The sequence below is a fragment of the Sinohyriopsis cumingii genome, chromosome 4, assembly GCF_028554795.1.
Source record: "Sinohyriopsis cumingii isolate HCF-2022 chromosome 4, ASM2855479v2, whole genome shotgun sequence".
NCBI classification, from domain to species: domain Eukaryota; kingdom Metazoa; phylum Mollusca; class Bivalvia; order Unionida; family Unionidae; genus Sinohyriopsis; species Sinohyriopsis cumingii.
In genome coordinates, this window is record NC_142964.1 from 66179117 (window position 1) to 66195816 (window position 16700).

General features: G+C 37.7%; 1 protein-coding gene across 1 annotated transcript in view; it reads left to right on the forward strand.

The window, feature by feature from the left end:
- The first annotated feature begins 2848 nt into the window (after positions 1-2848).
- Positions 2849-16700, forward strand: part of LOC149801368 (NACHT and WD repeat domain-containing protein 2-like) — a 60571-nt gene continuing 46719 nt past the window's right edge. Inside the window, exon 1 of the mRNA XM_089955434.1 lies at positions 2849-3093. Coding sequence (XP_089811560.1) covers positions 2988-3093 — 106 coding nt within the window. The 5' untranslated portion in view covers positions 2849-2987. The remainder of the gene's footprint in view (positions 3094-16700) is intronic.

Here is a 16700-nt window from a genome sequence, read left to right on the forward strand (position 1 = left end):
GGGATTCGGGATAGGAAAAGATAGCCCGTGTTCTGCCTATTGAAAGATCTTCATAAATACTAGATCCACCATAGAACCCACGGCCACGACGGTGCGCACCAACTGCTGTGTCGTTAAAAGACTTCCAATCATGTGTATATAGCTCGCCACCCCCAAAGTTGCGATATCTCGGTCTACTGCCGAGGTATCCAAATGGAAAACTGGCGTGTGAGACTTATAGAACCACTGACTTAAGTTTGAGAGAAGATATCTTTGCGAGAAAAAGAGTTGGTTGACGCTTGGGTTTTGTCATGGATGATATTAGCAGCCCAGAATAAAGGTAATTCTGCCACACTGCGGAAGTAATTATAAAAGTAGATTCTCTCGTTTTAGCCAATAATCAACTGATAGAACGGTTGACCAGGCACTTGTTGTAGAGGAAGGAGGACAGAGTCTTGCGATGGAAATCATCAAACAAAACCGTCGTTTAAATACGCTCTTGCAACCTAGCTACGACTGCTTCAGAGAGAGAGAGAGAGAGAGAGAGAGAGATGGAAATTATCAAACAAAACCATCGTTTAATTACAGTAACAAATACAATGCTTTAATGATTTTCTTTTTTTTCTCAAGGGAACTGTGAGTCACATTTGAATTTGAATTGTGACTCATTTATAAAGCCTGTATATATGTATGTATGTATATATATATATATATATATATATATATATATATATATATATATATATATATATATATATATATATATATATATATATATATATATATATCTTGTACTTGAAGTTGGTTAGTTTTTAACGGCACTCTGGGCACATTATTGGGAGGAAATGGAAAATCTGATGGGGGTAAGTACCTTTCCCAAAGAAGAATCTGGGCAGCTGATACGGGCTGACCTAGATGGTCATCGAACCCGCCACACATTAAGAAACCGACGCTCTTGCAACCTAGCTACCACGGCTTCAGAGAGAGAGAGAGAGAGAGAGAGAGAGAGAAAGAGTTTTCAGAGATAGCGAGAGTTAATTGTTAGTAAAGTATTTGTTGTAGTGCATCATCAATCAATGAAATGGAATTCCGCCTCCAGCCTATTTTTGATTTTAAGCAGATTGGGTGACGAAAACATTTTAATAAACACTACATTCAATTACCCTGCAACACAAGATACGTATATTAGTAATTCTGAATAATGGAGGTCCATATCATACATAGAAACAATGTCGTTTATTTCTTCTTCTGGCCATACAGTATATAACAAAGAGACTATTACAGTAAAGCTCATTTAATATACAGATATATAAAAAGACATGAATAACTAGAATGTTTCTCTCGACTTGAGGAGCAAAATATTGCAATCATTGAACGAGTGTCCTAAAAATGTATTACGAAAAGGGCATACAAGAAAGAATATGAGTTTATATCAATAAATATGACCTTATTGCAATAAATATGGCCTTATTATAATACATATAATATTATTACAATGAATATTATTTTTCAACAATGAATATAATCTTCTTACAGAGAGTCCGATCTTATTACAATGAATATGATCTTATTACAATAAATATGATCTTATTACAATGAGTACGATCTTATTACAAAAAATATGATTCTATTACAATTAATATGATCTTTCAACAATGAATATAATCTTATTACAATGAATATGATCGTTCAACAATGAATATAATCTTATTACAATGAGTATAATCTTATTACAATGAATATAATCTTATTACAATGAATAAGATCTTATTACAATAAATATGATCTTATTACAATGAATATGATGTTGTTACAATAAATATGATTTTATTACAATGAATATGATCTTATTACAATGAATATGATCTGTCAACAATGAATATAATCTTATTACAATTAATATAATCTTATTACAATAAATATGATCTTATTACAATAAATATGATCGTATTACAATGAATATGATCTTATTACAATAAATATGATTTTATTACAATGAATATGATTTTTCAAAAATGAATATAATCTTATTACAAAGAGTCTATTTTTATGACAATGAATATAATCTTATTACAATAAATATGATCTTTTCTCAATTAATATGATCTTATTATAAGGAATATGAACTTATTGCAATGAATATGATCTTTTCACAATGAACATGATCTCTTTAAAATGTTAAACAATATTTATTCGATAAACCACTAAGAGACGTAGTGATTTTATTCTGGTCTTCATCTGGAGGCTTTGGACGATCCACTTATACAGTTTTCGACGTAATATTACAACATGCATGTTATATGTAAAATATGAAATTGATTTTAATTTCTATTTTAAAAAGGTAATTGATTTAATTTTTTATCACTGTACGTATCATATTCGTTTAGCTCGTGATACGCGACATTCGTGATAATCACTTTTCTTTCCTCTGAAAATTTGGGGAATATTAAACAGTCGATTTGTGCAGTTAAACCAGAAGTTAGAAGCTGCTTTTGGCTAGATCCCCGAATTCGATTAATCAATACTAGGCGGAGCAGGTTAAAATACACTCAAGACCTACACACTTACCACAATGTAAATACAATTTTATCAGTTGTATGTTAGTAGAAGAGGAAAGTTTGACAGTGTTGAGCGCTTGGTGCATTTAATCTGTACTCATTTCTCTGGCAAATAAAAGCCTGTGCATCTGTTGTTGAAGAAACAGTTATGTCTCATAGACCTTTCTCTTCAATACTTAGGCCTGTCACCTATCTTTGCACTTAGTGCACGCATTAGCAGATATATTTTTGATAACTGCAGAGGGTTCGCTAATACCAGAGTTATTTCCCTTGTTGGCGTCAATGTTCTAGGTGAGCGGTTGCCAATGTAAACCTTGAAATCTAACACAGTATGGTCTACATAATAAACGTGACATGTCGAGACGACTCAGTGCCGAGTAGGTCTCACGCTAGAACACACATACAATACAGACGACAATGTAGTCTGATTTGAGGATTAAAGGGATCAGAATGGAGAGGGGAGGGATCGAAATGAACCTGCTGGATGGGACGGTCAGGGAGTTGCCCCCATTACCCTCTCAGATCGTACGTGTGTTTCTCAGCTCTACCTTCTCAGGTAAGTTTTTTTTTTTTTACCTATCTATACACATCTGTGCTTGAGTAAAGGTGCCGAGATTTGACACCACCTAGCAAGTGGCTGAACATGTGTAATACGACTTCGAAAGAAAATTAACGTATCATCGGTTCACACATTGTACATTTATTTTCCCCTATTAGAAGGCCATCCGGCATGTTGTTTCGTTCTCATGTTTTTCCAGTTGGCTGTTGTGAATAATACTTCAAAGACCACTCCGGTGGCTTAGTGGTTAAAGCATCCGCCTGGGATGCGGGAGGTCGTGGGTTCGATCCTCAGCCGTGTCATACCAAAGACTATAAAAATGGTACTTACAGTTGCCTCGTTTGGCGTTCAGCATTAAGAGGTTAGTGTTAGGACTGGTCTGCCTGGTATCAGGATAATGTGACTGGGTGGGACATCATGCTACATGTCTGCGGCATGATGCCCCAGTGCTAGACATCACTATAAACTGCCACACTGCAAACATCGTAGCAATATGACTGAAAAATTGTTAAAGCTACGTTAAAAAATCCAAATCACACACATAATACTTCAAACTTAATGAGGAACGCCAGATTAACGTGGTAGAAGGCCCTATGGCAATCTTCAACAACCAGACCCCTCTCCCTATTATTTCACAACGTTGTGCCAACCCCACCCCACCCAGCCTCTCGGGGGGGGGGGGAGTGGATGAATCACCTGCCCCATTGGCTCTGCCTATAATCCGTCCTTGCTCACTAGTGTGAAATTTCAATTATTCATGACTATATGACTAATGATGAAGGCTCGCCGCTTCGTGGTTCGATATTGAATCATGTATTGCGTGTGTGTGTGTGTGTGTGTGTGTGTGTGTGTGTGTGTGTGAGAGAGAGAGAGAGAGAAATTTAACTTGCATTTAGTAAACTGAGTACTTATACATTCGCGCAGTTCCTTAGAACGCTCAAGGGCTGTATAAAAGGATGTTTTTGTTAACGCTGACCTAGATCGTTGTACAAGTCAGCTAAGAACACAGGAAATATGCCTTTGTACATCACTTCAACAAGCCTTATGTTTAGGAGAGAGATTTATATCAAACACACTTTTAAATGCTTCCTCAAAGCAAAATACTTCTGAGAATCTTGAAATGGTGAAACGTTCATGGCTGAATAACCTTACACCGCAGCCTATAACCATTAGCTAGACTAACATATTACAATGAAATTTACTTTAGTGGATACATTCACATAGAGGACACCTGTTCATGATGGGGGTGGAAGGGGGGGGGGCGCCTCATATATAAACCCCTGTTTTTAATAATACTGACATATCTATCTTCTACAATGTCCCTTCTTTTGAAACCTTCTAAGTATAGCAAGGTCGGATTAAGGCTTGGGGGTGGGGTGCCAGGGCACTTAGAGGGGTGGGGTGTGTGGGGCTTGTAGATTTTCAAATGCACCCTGAACGCAGTCATTAAACTGATAAGTGAACGCTTATTAAAGCTGTATTAGGTTAAGTATTAGACGGCTTAGACATATACGATTCATTTCAATACATATAGTTGTATCCATGGCAACGGGGGGGGGGGCACTTGCTTGTTGTGGCCTCTCCCCCCAACACCACATTCCAGCCGTGCAATGTACCGCTGACCCATTTGTGTCATGGTTATTTTCATCATGGATTTAATTTAAATTGTTTCATTGTTGTTTGTTTCCGAGTTTGTCCTTTAGGTTAGCACTGTGGTTTAATTCCGTTTATGAAGGAACTATGAATCGCATGTACCTAATTATAAGTCATGTGAAAATCCAAACTGCACAGACCCAGATCTGCCGGCACCTAATGCGTCGGCAGAACTAGGTCTATGTAGTTTGTTAGAAGTAATGAGTAGAACAGCATAGACCATGACATGCCGTCGCATTATGGGACGGCAGATCAGGGTCTGTTGTTTGCTGGGGTTTTTTTGCGAGTAAATACGGTATTTTCATGTGCCTGACCTTATTGAACACTTTTAATACGCATGGTTACCTGCTGTTGTTTTTTTTATAACAGAGTATCGGGAGAAGTTGTTGGCTGTTGGTATTTAGACTATAGTGATAGGCATGATATTGAATTTCTGTTTTTTTTTTTAAATTTATTTTTATTTTTTGAAATCATATTTCTTTGTATCTTGAGACCAGCTATTTATAAAACGGTTTTCAGAGAGGATAACCCATTTTTAACGACCGCACCAAATGTAAATGGGGCATTTTGTGTTAACCTCACCTGACTATATATCTGTCCGTATGTCTGTCCTTTTCATTATTTCTTGGTTTAGTTTTGCATTGCTTTTGGTGAACGCTTCTGGCTCTCACACCTGTAGGGTCTTGTAATTTAAGGTGAGGATACAACTTAAGAAAACTAAACTGTAATGGGGACTATTGGAACTTAGGAGAGAGTGACATGTGAAAGGTGAATTTGTTTGCATTTGTAACATGCAAAATGAACATAATGTTGGTATACCTCTATGATACTGTCATGTACTGTGTTTGAAATTTCTTTGGATATTGTACTTGTGAAAATTATTAATGATCAAAGCACACAGCTAACTAAAATGACTGATCACATGTGCTTCAAAGATGAGACTGAATTAGGCCAAAGTACACTAACTATAACAATTATTAAAATAGGGAAGATGAATTTTGCCTGACTAGACAATATCTGCTTCTGAAGGTGCAATGAATGAATTACCAACTATATAAAATGTAAGTAATATTATCGGCTCTTTTTTAAACAATTTACCTCTGAAGTCTGGGCAGTCAAAATGACCAAGCGAAGCTAACAGTTTTTGTTTTTGTTTTTAGATAGGTGCACATCTGAATTAAGGCCAAGCTGTAAACCCCTATAACTCCTACTACACCAATCAATCATACGCTAAAATAAAGGGAAATAAAACTTCTTTTAACAGTACCCAATGTATGCAAGGTCTTTATTAGATAATTGGTATAACCAGCGAGGAAAACCAGTGAAATTATATTTCTATAGACACCTAATCCAATGCAAAATACCAAAATGCAGAGCGCCTCCTGAAAACAAATATGAAAATTTGTGCAATTATTTTTCTTTTTTCCATATCATCGTGTGTAATGCTCTCAACAAAACGGCGCATTAACGTTGGTGCTATGCATAAAAATAAGTTATGCGTGTTTTGCTATTGCTTACACAATTTGCCTTGTGCTAGTGTTGTTTGCAATGATCTTTATTATGGAGACTTTAGAAGCCTTAGAACACAGGGATGAAGTCAACTTATATTTCAAACTGTTGCGTTAAGTGAAAGAAATAGACAGTGAAAATGTTTCTTTCCATTCAGTTGTAATGAAGTTAAGACATAAATGACGGCAAAGCAATTTTTTTTTAAATTCCATATTCTAGTGTTAAAAGAATAAGCGAACATTTCAACCTTTGACCTTCATGAGCCTCAGTGTAAAATTTAGTAGTGACATCTCATGAATAATTGTGTCAAGTTCCATGTTCTTGCCTTTCAACATAACATTGGTTTCCATGTTGAGGAAATGCAATATGCATTTTAAAAATAACTCACTTTTCATCATAGGGGCGGGGGGGGGGGGAGCTGGGTTTGTGTGGGACTCTGCTACTAATGAATACTCTTCTGTGGGGAAAACATGAGAATTATTCAAAAAAAGAATGTTTGGTGCTTGCAGCATAAATGTTTCAGCTTTACAACTAAAATTAAATCATAATATAATAATACCTATGTGGTCTTTATGGGGGCGCTCTACAGATATTATGAATTTCTGAGAGACTGACTGGTGTAAGGTTTGCATTTGCAACATGCACTATGGACAGAATGTTGGCATACCTCTACGTTACCTTCATATACTGTCGCTGAAATTTCTTTTGATGTTGTATTTGTGGAAGTTACAAATGATCAAACTGATAACCAAAACGACAACTCCCAAGCGTTCGACAAATCAGTTTACGTTAGTCTAAAGTACAATACCCTTAGCATTATTAAAATAAGGAAAATGAATTTTGCCAGACTAGAAAACATCAACTTCTGAAAGTGCAATGAATGAATGAATGAATGAATGAAATGCTAAAAATGTTATTGGCTTTTTCTGTACAATTTACATCTGAAGTCCAGGAAGTGAAAAGTAAGGCCATTCTGTATGCCTTATAATCCATACAAAACCAATCAATCATACACCAAAATAAACGGAATTAAATGATCGTTTAACAATACCTAAGATATATAAGATCTTTTTTTTTCAATAAAAAAAATGACCAGTATTACCAGTGAGGAAAACCGGTGAAATTATATTTCTTTAAAAACCTAACACTATGCAAAATACGACACTGTAGAGTGCCACCAATGTCAAACATAGGTCAGTGTAACATAATTTACTCTTGAGCGACTTCTTTTACATTGCGCCATACAGCTATGCAGTGCTTTAATTAATTATGTGTAGTACCAGGTCACCACCTAAAAGGTAGGTCACGGTGACCTTTATTTATGTATTAATAACTCTGAGGTACAATTTTAGGTCAGTTTCTTAAGTAGTCGTGCTGGTTACGTTATGTACGTTTGTGCTCATACTTTGTGGCATGCATGACACCATTATTTCAAAAGTATGTCACTGTGACATACATTTGAATGATTTGCCGCCTTTGGACTCTACAAGTACATGTAAGTGTCTGCTTATTGATTTTAGTGTGTAGCAGTCAGGTAAATCCGCAATTAGAGAGCAGATGGTTCAAATTACCGCCTTCACCTGCCGCTGCTATTTGATGAAATTCCAGTACAAAATGTCTTGTTTATTGTTCTACAAAAGGCAAGCAATATACTATAAGCAATGTTTTTAAATGTTTAACCGTTAAATATTGATAGAATTCAAATGTTACCGATTGACATTGGTATACAGTCGAGCCATGCTCTCTTCCGACATTTTGATTTATTTATATGCAATTTGAAAGAGAGATTCTCGTTATATCTATATGCATTATGAGAGAGAGAGAGAGAGAGAGAGAGAGAGAGAGAGAGATTCTAGTTGTATCTATATGCACCATGGAAACGAGACGAGAGATTCTCGTTGTATCTATATACACTTTGAATAAGAGATATTCTCGCTGTATATATATGCACTAGGAATGAGAGAGGTTCTCGTTGTATCTACATGTAATATGAGAGAGAGAGAGAGAGAGAGAGAGAGAGAGAGAGAGAGAGAGAGAGAGAGAGAGATTCTTGTTGTATCTATATGCACTATGAATGAGAGAGATTCTTGTTGTATATATATGTACCATGAAAAAGAGAGTTTTCGTTGTATCTGTATGCACTATGAATAAGAGAGAGTCTTGTTGGAACATTCCCCAGTGTCAGGCTCCCTCATTTATAGCAGGAATCACTTTTATAACTCTGAAGAACCATGTAATAGTGGGGGATCACGTTTTATCGGACAGATCTATTCGTAAAGAATACAATTTCGTTATTTCCTGAGTGCTTTTTAATGGATGTGTTTAAGTGTAGTTAATAGTTGTAAGTATAATAAGTCACCAGTAAATGAACGATATTTGATTGCCATGGATGCTTACTTTGTAAACTGTAAACAGGCATCCCAGCGTGTATTGAAAATATGAGTCATGTATGTTATTTAATTCACTGGCAAATTGATTTCAGATTAATTTTATTTCTTCAAAAACCTAGGGTGTATATATCTGCTTTTATGTTACTTGTGTCGCCCATCTGTTGATTATTTAAAGAATAATGCTATATTATTCTATCTTCATCGAGCATTAGTTAAAGCAGTTAAGATTTGATTTGACACCCCACCCCCAGCTACTGTAAGTTACTGACTGTCGGTATGCCTTGTATTTACCATGCTGAATCGCATATTTAACTTAAATAATATATTTTTGCGAAACGAACTTCATGGCTGGGTGTAGGCAAATGTAAATGCCCCTTTTATATTTAAAAAAATGACCTTTTGCTTATATCGCTAAATCATATCACAAGTTTCAGTAATGTGTGTGTGTGTGTGTGTGTACTACTTGACATGTTCATTGTGTTTGTATGTATGCACGTGCGTCTATCAAGGAGTAGTAGGTACATGTGTGCATGATTTGTTTGAAGCTCTTAACAGTAAAGGGCAGATATGTGCAATAAAATGCAATCTTTGACCCAAACATATGTTGATTAATTGATTTTGTACCGACACTTTCAATACAATAGTGGCTATGTCACGTGGTAGCAAGGGGACTTTCACAATGACCCGCTGCGTCAATGGACCCAGACTGGCTTGGTTTGGAGTTTTACGTCACAGCAACTCAGTTCGGTTATTTAGTGACCAGTCAAGTGCATAGCTCAAGGACACACTACACTAGCCAACACGAGCGATCCGATGGTAGGATTCAAAATTTTCAGTCGCGAGTCAAGCACGCATTCGCTGAGCATCATGGTACCTGCTTCCTTTAGTCGACACGCGAGAAGGCTCATATGGTTTGCTTGGGAAGATATCGCGAGTTCGATATTTGGTCATTCAAGGGTCCTATTCTTCATATTGTTATAGCATGATGTTTTATGTATGGATAAGTACTTGATGACAACATTTGTAAAGATAAGAAAACTTAATCTCAGCAATGTCCTCTCATCTGTCTGTCCGCCTGTTGGTGTAAATTTAACCCACAGAAAGCTACAGGACCAGACATGATTCCAGCAAGGATCCTGAAAGATCTAGCAGAAGAGTGTGCACCATACTTGAATTATATTTACCAGAAGTACCTCTCAACAGGTTATGTCCCTGATGTCTGGAAAACAGCAAACGTTACAGCTATCTTCAAAAATGGAGAAAGATTAAGGCCAGCAATTATAGACCGGTCTCCCTTACATGTATCTGCTGCAAAATGCTTGAACACATCATAGTCAGCAACATGATGCAACATCTAGATCGCTACAACATTCTAACAGACTGCCAGCATGGTTTCCGTACCAGACGAAGCTGTGAAACACAGCTCATAACCCTAGTGGATGAGCTCGCCAAATCCTTAGACAGAGGGAAGCAGTATGACCTTGCAATCATTGACTTCAGTAAGGCTTTCGATCGTGTCCCCCATGAAAGACTCCTCAGTAAGTTGGACCACTATGGCATCAGGGGTAACACACAGAAATGGATCAGAGATTTCCTATCAGACAGATCGCAGAGAGTTATAGTAGATGGAGCAACATCAGACCCAGCACCAGTTGTTAGTGGGGTACTCTTCCTGGTGTTCATCAATGATCTACCTGCAAGCGGCAAATCCAACACAAGACTTTTTGCAGATGACTGTATAGTCTACCGGGAAATAAATGTCTCCAAGGACTGTGAGATCCTTCAAGAAGACCTGAACCAATTGGCCCTCAGGGAAAGAACTTGGGGTATGTCGTTCCATCCAGAAAATAGCAGCATCTTAAGAGTTTACAGGAACAAAACACCAATCTTGTCCGAATATACTCTTAAGGGGCACACGTTAGCCAATGAGCAGGCAACAAAATATCTCGGGGTGGAATTGTCTAGAGACCTCTCTTGGAAAAGGCACATAGACAAGATAGTGAAAAAAGGGAACAGTAACCTTGGTTTCCTGCGCCGCAACCTCCAAATCGAGAGTTTTGACTATGTCGTAACATTGTTGAGAATGCCGACGTCACCAATGGAAAAGTGAGATCTGTGTTTATTCCATCTGCTAATGCAGGCGAGATAGTGTATACGTGACTTTAAACAAATGCAACGTAAGCATAAAACGGACGACATTCAACGAAAACTGCTATGGAGATAATACGGTAACCAGTCGTATCATATTTCCTCATGATGATAATTAATCGTCGGGAATAAGCCAAAGAAATTTGAGATTTATAACTGCTTTGAACATCTGTGTCAATTGTAAATTATTCCACGTTGCGGAAGTTAATAGCTTCTCAGTCAGATTACGGTTTCCTTTACCATCGTTTCTGCGCATTTACAAGTCGTCTTAGACCTCACTTTAATATATTATGTATAAGGGCTATTATAATAAAGCCTATTTGCTTTCACATTACAGAGTCTTGAAGGGATTAGTACTGGAAATGGATGTGAAATAACCTTTTTAACAGTTAGGAATAAAAATTTATTATCGTCAAACAAACCAGTCAGTTAGGCACAGTGCCGGTTCTAAATCAACTGAATCAAAGGGCAAGAGAAAAGGGTTAGAATAATGACTTAAATTTGTCTATTTAGATCTAGCATTTTGATCATTAAATACCAGCCTGTAGTCCCTTCCATATAGACAAAACGTTCTGGTTGTACTGATACACAGCGATGGAAGCATCACCAATATACTCTATCGGTATGTATTGTGGGCCCGCGGTTGGTATTGAAAAATCTTTTGTCAAGACGTACACGCAAGGATATACTGAATATTTGAAAAATAAAAGTTTCGACAGCCAATCAAAATAGGATTTGAAGATTTATTGACCCTTTCTTGTTGCTGAAGAGAATAATTTCAGAACATGGATTTCTCAACCAAAACAAATAATTGTATTGCCAAATATGATTCGTACAGATTGATAACTTGTACAAACTCAGAACAAAATATTATACGGTGTACATCGAATTTAAACTTGGCTGATTTGTGCATGAACAATACGAACAAAAGCAAAAACACTACCTCACCAATAATAATAATAATAATAATAATAAGTACTATCATCCAGGTTAGAGAATTTTTAATTCGTACTATACAGAGATTCGAACCCAGGTCCGCGGGTAAACGGCACCCATCGCCTTGCCTGCACACACGAGCCCATATTCCCACACGAGTACGCACACATCACCAAAAATGATGTTACTTAATCGGTGTTATATACAGTAAAAATATACAGACATTTAGAGAATTAAAAATTCTCTAACCTGTATTATTTGTATTAAAATATTAATTCTGCCTACTATTATCAAGCATTCTTCTATAGGAATCCAGGGATAGCACTTTCCGTTGTGTCTGGTGTATATTTGTAATTCTCTCTCTCTCTCTCTCTCGCTGATTAATAAGCGTCTGAATATGCCGGATACATTTACCAACATCAGACTCTGATGAAAACATGAACCCTATCTGTCTCATTGTCTACACGTCCACGTATTCAGCCTAAAATTCTATCTCTCATTACACTCATAATCATGTCTGAATAAGTGTTAATATCTCTCATCACACCAAAAATCATATCTGAATAAGCGTTATTACCTCTCATTACACTCATAATCATGTCTAAATAAGCGTTATTATCTTTAATTTCACTCATAATCAAGTCTGAATAAATGTTAATGTCTCTTATCACGCTAATAATCATGTCTGAATAAGTGTTAATATCTCTCATCACACCAATAATCATATCTGAATAAGCGTCATTACCTCTCATTGCACTCATAATCATGTCTAAATAAACATTATTATCTTTAATTTCACTCATAATCAAGTCTGAATAAATGCTAATGTCACTTATCACGCTAATAATCACGTCTGAATAAGTGTCATTATCTCTCATTACACAATTAATCATGTCTGAACAAGCGTTATTATCTCTCATTAGAATCATGATCATGTCTATGTTAGCGTCTTTTTCTCATTACACTGATAATCATGTCTGAATAAGCGTTTTTATTTCTCATTACACTCATTAATGGTCGAATAAGTGTTTCTATCTCTCGTTACACTTATAATCATGTCTGAAAACGATGGAGAATTTGGTGAGTGGAGATTGTTGATCTCAAGCCGAAATTAAGTGACTATTTAAATTTGTATGCACCGTCTGTTACCGAACTTGGGTGCAAACATGCCAAGGCCGCATCATTCACGCTTGGGTGCAGAAACAAACAACATTTTGGAAAATAAACAAAATGAAGTTTAGGAAATAAAATGATTTTTGTGGAAATAAACAAAATGCTGCTACAGTAGACTAACGTGTCATTCTTACATAAAAATACGTGCGGTGCATTGTATGACGAGATGTATCACGAGGCACTGGCATCACTATGGTTGGTGTCACCCAGTGCGGTAACTCATGGTGTCACCCCCGTGGACCTTCTTCCGTAACAGACCATACAGAATCCTTAGTAATGTCATTTTGGTGTCACCCCTCTGATGTCACCCGGTGCGGTCCGCACCTTCCGCACCCCTCTAGTGACGCTACTGTCAGGAGGTGAGACCGTATCCGTATTTTAGTCGGCATTGATATCCTTGTGCTGTCATGTATAACCTACGGCCCGTAAATCGGTTCTATCACGTTATATTTACATCTTACGGGTACATTTAAAAATCTATCCAGCTGACGCTCTAGAGGATTGCACATGCCCACCATAGTGTGCTGTTGTTGTTGTGGGTTTAACGCCATTTTTCAGCACACGATAGGCTAATGCATGGTGGAGGAAGAAACCGGGAAATCCCCGGTTAGAACCATCGACCCACTGGAAGCTACTGGCAAGCTTTCCCAAATAACCACATCGACTGACCCCGAGACTCGAACCCACGTGGACAGAGGTCAGAAGGCAGTGATCGGTAAAGGCGTGTAAGAAAATCGACACAATATTTTTTGGGGGTGGGTGGGTGGGGTTTCAACCTTCGCCTTTCTGACTCGGCCTTCAAAGCTCAACCCCACTTCGGTATTTGGCTAAGATGGGTGTCAGCACACCTGAAGTTCTTGGCGAATTGGCTCGGACTTCTGAGACACCCTTAGATTCGACGAAAGGTTGACACCAGAAAAAAATGCATGAATCTTATATTAAATACACAGCTTAATTATGTTACGCCCTCAAGTCTGTCGACTGCTCCGGTGGCCTAGTGGTTATTGCGTCCGCCTCTGATGTGGGAGGTCGTGGGTTTGATCCCCGGCTGAGTCATACCAAAGACTTATAAAAATGGTACTAACATCTGCCTCGCTTGGTGCTCAGCATTAAGAGGTGTGCTAGGATTGGTCGACCTTGTGTCAGGATAATGTTACTGGGTGGGACATCTTGCTATATGTCTGCGGCATGATGCCCCAGTGCTAGACATTACTATAAACTGCCACACTGCAGACATCGAGTTATGTTAAAAATCCAAATCACACACACACACGCGCGTCTGTCGTATCCGATTGCTCTATGATGATGGTAACTCCATGCCAACAATGTCTCAAAGATTTTTGTTATAAACATATACAATAGTTAATTTGATAAAATAAACAGTTTGAAGTATTATATGCAGGGGATATTGTCCAATGAGTATCTCTCTTAATTATTGTAGCATTTCGGAATTTCTCTGTATTAATGTAGTTGTTGTTGTTGTTCTTGGGTTTAACGCCATTTTTCAGCACAAGATAGGCTATACATGGCGGCCAGTATAACAGGTGGAGGAAGAACCCTGGAAAACCCATTGAAGAACCACCGACCCACGAGAAGTTACTGGCAGGCTTTCCCACGTATCCACGCTAGCAGAGCCTTGGACTCTAACCCACGCAGACAGAGGTGAGATGGCAGCGATCCGGAACGGTGAGCGCTTTAGACCACTCGGCCACTCGGGGCCCCGTATTGACGTAGTAATACAGTCGTTAACCACATTGGCGCAGAATTAGAAAAATTCAGATGAGAAAATAAAGAGTTTGTTCATATAAACACGATTTATATAAGGTATCTATAAATACATAAAAAAACCTAAATCTTTTGCAAACTTAGCCTACAAAGATTCAAAACAATCCTTTCAGTACTTTAGCAGACTAAGGAATGCACATCTTTAGCCTAAACTTTTATAACACCGCCTTTACCGAGTCCTCTCTTTTCCCTCTGAAACCTACCATCTCTAATGAGTAAAAATAAAAGCTAAACCCTTACTGCACTTTGGTACAAATCTCTTGCACACAAGACTTTGGGATATAACGGGATGGGTTGGTTTCTGCTGCGGGGATGGAGATTTATTATGTTTTACGAAAAAAGCGTGGGAGTAAACTTGCCCGGAGGTATAGCATACCCCTACTATCGCAGTGATATCAAACACGCGGCCTGCCAAGCCGTATTCTGTGGGCCGTAAAACAGTTTGCATCACAAGGTGTCATGAGAGATAACAAAGGTGGTACGGCCGTTGGCCCATCGATAAAGGACCTCCTGCGGCCCCCAGGGTGGTTTGAGTTTGAGACCCCTGCCCTATCGTGTTAAAGCGCTCATACAAATAATAATCAAATTGCTGGTCAAATCATAAGTAAAATCGATCGATTCGTCAAATATTTATCTATCATTGCCGTTCAGTAACTCCAGATAATGTCTACAAAGTTTGATTCTCAGCGACGAATGTTGATCCGCGATAGGAATGTTCCCTTGAGCCTACACCTAAGCTCCGTCTGTATGGTTATCCGATTACTCAGTTACAGGATCAAGAAGCATTTTGCATTTCTTATTACTACTTAAGAGCTGAGAAAACCGTAAAATCATATAGTATATCAACAATATTAAAACTTTCCGTATTTCCTTTGCCCTTTGCCGTTTTTGTAATAATTTAAAAAAAAATATTACAAAATGCATTTCATAACCGACCAATCGCATTGACTGTAACGCATGTAATAAGTAACGCAAACACAAAATTCCTGCTAAATATTTTTAAAGCTGAATAACTGTATAATACCATTATTGATGCTAACATCGCGATATATTGTTATGTAAAGGAAATATAATTACTTTAAGAAATATACATGTTCCAAGTTGTTCCAATATACTGAAGTTATTTCATTTGGGGTAGGGATCCGTAAACTGAACATTGCGTCATCCATGAAATTAAACCAAGGAGAAAATACTATCTTGATTTACACGAGTAAGTGATTTATATTGAAGGAGTATTTCATTTATCTGACCTGGCGTTGGAATTCATACATTGGCCATTACGTCATCAATGACGTTAACCAATGAGAAAACGCTTGTTTGATTTGTACAAAAGACTGATTTATATTGAAAGAGTGTTTGTACCACAGGTCCTCAGAATTTCACGGTAAATAAAATCTTTCTTGAGCGCCATTTATTTTCAGCACAAACGATTTGACGAAAATAGCACGTTAACGTGTAGATCCAAGACTTCCTAGATTAATTCTGAAATCTTTTTAAACCCTAAAAATTTTAAGTTTACCCTCCTCTTCCCATCCCCATCCCCACCCCGTTTTGTATGTTTCGAACCGAATTTGGTCATTAGTGAAGGGTGGCTTATAAGATAATAACATATAGTATAAAATATTTTTTTTAATAGAAATAACTCATTCGTTTTATATTATAAAACCTGATAATCCTTCAAGTTTTGATAATCGAGTTCAGGGGCCCCGAGTGGCCGAGTGGTCTAAAGCGCTCTCCGTTACGGATCACTGCCATCTCACCGCTGTCTGCGTGGGTTCGAGTCTAGAATTCGGCTAATGTGAGTATGTGAGAAAGCTTGCCAGTAGCTTCTCGTGGGTCGGTGGTTCTTTCTGGGGTTTTCCTGGGTTCTTCCTCCACCATTAATACTGGCCGCCATGTATAGCCTATCGTGTGCTGAAAAAAGGCGATAAACCCTACAACAACAACAATAATCGAGTTGAAGAGTTCTTACATTTTTTCTCTTGTATTAAGCAAGGCTAGTTTCTAGGA